Source organism: Parasteatoda tepidariorum, chromosome 6 (genome assembly GCF_982258835.1).
Source record: "Parasteatoda tepidariorum strain Cologne lab strain chromosome 6, Ptep-v5.0, whole genome shotgun sequence".
NCBI classification, from domain to species: domain Eukaryota; kingdom Metazoa; phylum Arthropoda; class Arachnida; order Araneae; family Theridiidae; genus Parasteatoda; species Parasteatoda tepidariorum.
The window spans coordinates 55693633-55699632 of record NC_141760.1 but is presented as its reverse complement, the minus strand read 5'-3'; the positions used below and the strand labels follow the sequence as shown (position 1 = coordinate 55699632).

Sequence of the window (6000 nt, the reverse complement as noted above, 5' to 3'; positions counted from 1 at the left end):
AGAACCCAGATCACATACAATAGCAGCCTCTGTTCAGATTGGAAGTACTTTCTATTATGCGTAGTCAGCATTAGATAATCACCAACTGGTTAACTCAATTCATTTGTCAGATAATGCTTGTCTTCCACAGTCAATATCTGATGCATAGAAAAAGCATAAACTTACTATTTAAATAAAATACTTTTTAAGTGTAATGAAATGAAACTGAAGAGACCAATTTAAATAACAAACAAGATTACTTTTATTTCACATATGTACAATAATGGAATAAATCATATCTTCTTTTACATTTAATAGGAAAGACAACACATCTATTTCTGCAACATGGTAACAAACATTACAGTGTACCCCTAAAGTATGAATGCCGAGTGAAGGCTCGTCACAAAAATAAATTTCTAGCTTCCTCTGAAATAAATCATGCCTAGTAAAGATTTTAGTATTCACTACATCTGCAGAGAAGTTCTTAGCAATGTTAATTAAGACCGTACACCAAGAGTTAAGTTTACACAATACACAGTCTTAGATAATCGCATGTTTCGATTGCAACTTATGAGCTTGCATGCAATTAGAAACTTTAAACCCTTTATAACAATTTATATCTTAAAATGCTCAAGTAGTATGCCTCATTATATGACCACCTTTGAAATAAATAGCGAGAAAAAGAAAACATATTTGAACATTTTGTGTCTTCTTATGTACCTGCTGAAACAGTTACCCTCTTGTTTCAGGAAAAATTTATACATTCTTCGGATAAATCATGAAATCTAGTATTTGAGGGCTATTTTCATGACTTTTTAGCATCTTCCAAAATTCATCAATGATGAAAAATTTGTAAACAATTAATTTGCTATGTAGTAGGATATAAGTTCAGGCACCTTTTGATGAAAATATCAGCTTCCGATGAAGCTTGAATAAGGCAAAAAGAGAGGAAAAGGAAACAACCTCTTCAAAATAGTATTTATATCACATTATAAAGCTTATGAAAACATCAGGTACTTACTGAACATTTGCTTTGTTCAAAGTTGTGCGCATACCCTTTTCAAAGCCTTATATATTCATATATCATGGCATTTAGAATACTGTATTTTTAAATGCAAAAATTTTTCGATTTAACAGGCAAAATGTAACTATTTCAGCAAGACACAGAGGCCCACTGCAATAGGATTCAATATTTAATGCCATCTTGATTATATCTTATATGGCACATAAGTGTTTTGTGCTTTTAATAAAAAAATAAACAATTCTAATCGCTTGTAACAATCTAAAACTATTTTTTTTCTTTCTTATGCTTGCCAGTGGAGAATACACAAACACATAAGAGATTAGCTTCAGTATGATTATGTACAATGAGTCCACTGTAGCAGCTGCATATACAGGCATGAGACTATCATACCAAATTGCTATATTATATATTGCAAAGGTATATTAATGAAGCATACTACAACTTTTAAACTTTTTTCATTTAACAATTTCACTCAATATGTATAGTAAGTATATATATTAGAAACAGAGTCCAAGATCTCCAAGCAGAGCATTTCATTTGAGTTCACAGAGGAAAGACAATGTTCATTCAGTAAAATATATAAAAAGTAAAAATAAAAAAAAAGAAGAAAAAAAAAACTTTATAGTTTTTGTATAAATATTATCTTTTTTTACCTGACTTGACAAACTTAATAGAAGGTTTAAGTATCACAGAACATTGCTTTGCAAGAGACAAAAAATAATCATTTAAAAACAGAACATACAACCAGCATGAAGGGGCAAATCAATGTGATATTAAAAATACAACTGGGTTAATAGTTTAAAAACATTTTAGAGCAATACATTGACATTTTAGGTTTAAAAAAAACTGTATTCATGTGTGACTCGAACAGCAATATTTTGTGGAAATATAAGAATTTGTCACAAGACCTAGCAGATATACAAGAAATCTGACACACTTCTTTATGGTTTGAGAAGAGAAGGACATCACGTGACAATTTTAACATAAAAACACAACTTTGGTGTTGCCTTTCGGTAAATAATCCATTGAAGTTTCTACAATACTCAAGTTCAGTGGCATTGCCACAACTAGTGAGTTTCCATCACTTATCCAGCACCGGTCAACAGTAATTGAAGCATACTTGCCATTTTTTTTATTATTATTTTTTTGGTACATTTCATTCATGATTTCAATTCAGTTATCACTCCAATATCACATACAGGAAAAATTCCTTTCCGGTAGAACAGTTTTCTTACATATTATCAATACATCCTTACAAGTGAATTTTTTTTTTCAATTTGCAGAAAAAGGTCTATTTTTTTTCAAAATACCAACTACTTTAACAGCAAACTAGCTCCTAATGTAGCTTAGCATGATTTAAGTAGCATTACTTAAGGTCTACGATCGGAGAACGAGTATGCTTCTTTTCTTCGATACTCAAGAAAAGCATTTTAATATGAAGGATGAAATAAAAATAAAAGCTGATTTTTCTTAACTTAAAATGCATGGCAGTAATCAAGCATCAACAGTTGTAAGAGCTAAAATGCAAACATATGTCCATCAACATAATAAAATAACCTTTCCCAAGCATTTAATTTGGTTATGTGCATCAATACCTAAGTTTCCCCTTGTTCAGGTACAACAATTAAGTTATAAGCTTAATATTTTTAAGGGGTTCATCCCCTCAATAACGACTCATCAATAAAAAGTGTTAAAATCACAAAAAAATACAAGATTCAGTGGACAAAACTTGGCACGTAACTTAAATAGACATAATGTATATCACACATGAATGACACAAGCTTTAAATTGGGAAATTTTTAAATATTAAAAAAAAAAAAAAAAATCTGACTTTTAGCTTGACTTAATTTCTTGATGATACACAACACATTCTATTTTGGCTAGTAATGATTAGGCAAGAAATCAAGCCAAGGAAAAAGAAAAGTCAGTTAATAAATTTCATTTTAAACCGATATAAACAGTAATTAACAGCATCATTAACATGAACAATAACAATGATGCCACAAGCGAGGAATTAACCAATTTAAAGCTTAATGTGACTCTTTCTTCTCATCCACCCATTCTCTTAAATACTCACACCATTCTACACATGTCTTACCACTGAATACTTAAACAATAAAGTGAGACCACTTCAATTATGAAGGAAATAGCACATTCTGATGGATTTTAAATAAACTGAAAAAGGGATGTATATGTAAATTTTCTCTCTCATTTAAAGTAATTTTTTTTTATCAGTCAACCACCAACAAGGGTAAACTGAGGTATTGCTAGCAAACATCTCGTCTAATAATCTCGATAACGCATAGCTTGCTTTATCTTAAGTAGAAGAGGGTAAAACAGTTGCCACTGGTTGTTGCTTAGCAGGTCCTCCATTAGCTGGCTTTTTCTGGAATTGGTTATTCAGTTGCATCAAAGTCTCTGCAGATGCATTTGCACGAAGAATATCATTCTCGTGCTCTAACTGAGAGATCCTTTCAAGAAGCTCAGTTATTTTTTCTTTAAGCACCTCCACCTCTTCGCGCACTGCGAACATAAGATGACTTTTGACCAAATCCTGCAAAAAATTAAACAAAATAAGTAAAAATGTATAATGTAATTCATACAATATAAAAAACACTCTACAGTTAAGCTTCTACTCATAAAAAAATAAAATTCACTTTTTGATGCACTCTGTGATGATTCTGGCACAAAATTTACATCATTTTCCATTTTTTTTTTCTCAAGTTATTTATTGTTTTTAGGTCATTTCTGCAATGTTTTTTAATTTCTATATCATTATGATTCGACAACTAGATTCACATTTTTTTGATCAGTTGATTATTTAGAATATTAAGAGCCAATTTTGGGGGAAATAGAGGCTTTTTAGCTGTTTTTTGTATGAAATAGGAGCTATAGTCACCTCATCACAATTATTGCAGCAAATATGGTAGCCAGTGGAGGATTGTTTCGACTGAATTTTAAAAATAAAATTCCCCAACAGGAAAATTTTAACTAACTCTAGATTGCATTTTGCAATGGGTGATTTAACATGCAGAATTTAGAATACACTACATTACATAAATAAATGATAAAAGCAAGAATTTGCACAAAACTCAAGAGAAAAAAAATTCTATATAACATAGTTTAATAGAGACTCAGTAAAGTAGTCTATCATCATAAACCTTGATTGTGATTGAGAACCAAAATTAATTTATACAGTAAGTTTGATCTTTAAAGAACATTTTATTGAACTACTAACATATAGTTATATTCAAGAAATTTGAAACGAATTCTTAGAAAAGAAAAGTTTTAACTAATTAACATTTTAATTTAAATCTATCTAAAAAAACATTTAACAAAAAATTCTTAAAACTCATTTACTTTGAACCTCAGGAGCTATTTATATTTATCAAGAATTTAGATCAATTTCAAAGATATTTCTGTTTTTTGGACAAAAAATACATTATTCCTGGACTTTCTTTCTTAGCCAAAAATTAAGTTTCCAAGAAAATTCCAAATTTCCATGGCCCAGTGGGAAGTTGTTAAAAGGAAGTTAAAAGGCCGGAAATTTGACTTAAGAAAAAGAAATAGAGAAACAACTGCAAACAAGTAAAGTTAAGGAAAAATTTATAGCACAAATAAATGCTCCATAATTTAATCATTTTAACAACATTCATCACTCTCATAATAAACTAAAGAAAAAATCACAACATTATACCAAAGAAGAAAAGATAATTGTATACATATAAGTATAATAAAGGCAAATTTTATAGCAAAAGAATAAAATAAGTTTTTTATTTCGAGTTACTTTGTTCAAAACAAGGGATGTCACTTCAAAAAAAAAAAAAAAAAAAAAGGCAAACAGTTTTATGTTTTGAAAACAAGATGCTTTTCTTCTATTTATAATGTGTCATTAGAAGCAGCAAAAGTTCCAAATATATTATTTAAAACACTATTTCCTTTTATGTTACTGCATATTAAGGTCTCTAAATTTTCATGCGGTTATGATCTTTATTTTAAAAATATAGGTGATTTTGGACTTCAGATTGACAATTAAAAGGGCATCTTGCATCATCATGTAAAAGACATGAAATTATTAAAATAAAGGATAAACATTATGTTAAAAATTGAAAATTATAATATGTGCTACAAATTAAAGGCACGTGCTAAAAATTTTTAAATTATTTTATAAACATCTAGTTTTCTTATCGCATTCTTTTTGTTAACACAAATAAATATGTATACATTCCAATATAATTATTATAATTCACAAACATTATAAATTATACAAATACTGTATATCCTGGTGCATAAGTAGATCCCTATTTTTGAGTATGAGATAGAAAATTTCTTATTGGCTTACTATTTTTCTTAAACTACTCATGTGAATCAAATGTTCCCTGAGGCAGAATTTATTTGGGCTTTCTGTGACCAACTTCCCTAGCACTAATATTTTGCTTTAAGATACTTTTAATTAGAACAAATATTATTTAAAAATAATAAGTTTAGTTAATAATATTATGTTCATGTAGACAATTAATAGTTTAAAGTAACAGAAATGTTGTGTTTACAAAAGTATAGAAAATGTATAAAAAATTTTAATTTTAATTCTTATGTTATAGATGATATTCTTGCATTTTGTAGACGGAAAAATGCACTAATTATTTCTTCTTTCGAATTTTGTAAATCATAACACAAATTAAAATTTGTACATAAATTAAAAACCGTGGAGTAACTCCCAAAATAAAGATCATGAATCACATGAATGAGACTTTTAACATAAATAGATACTCAAATAAGTGTACATAAAATATGGTGTTCTTTAAAGAAAAAAATAATGAAAGAAAGATCATAATTCTAGAGCAAACTATCTTTTCGTAGTTTATGAAATTTTTTTTTTAATTATTAATTTGAAACTGAATTTATGAAAACTATTTTTTTAATTAACTAGCTGAAGCCAGTCATTACAGATGTTTTTAAAAATCTCAAATGAGAATAGAAGAATCATGATTATTTCT

General features: G+C 28.5%; 1 protein-coding gene across 6 annotated transcripts in view; it reads right to left on the bottom strand.

Moving 5' to 3' along the window:
• Nucleotides 1-217: 217 nt before the first annotated feature.
• LOC107443996 (TSC22 domain family protein 1) overlaps nucleotides 218-6000 on the bottom strand; it is a 299628-nt gene continuing 293845 nt past the window's right edge. For all 6 annotated transcript variants that reach the window (XM_021145683.4, XM_021145685.4, XM_021145684.4 and 3 more), the window contains one exon: nucleotides 218-3557. In XM_021145683.4, the coding sequence (XP_021001342.3) occupies nucleotides 3321-3557 (237 nt within the window). In that variant the 3' untranslated portion in view covers nucleotides 218-3320. The remainder of the gene's footprint in view (nucleotides 3558-6000) is intronic.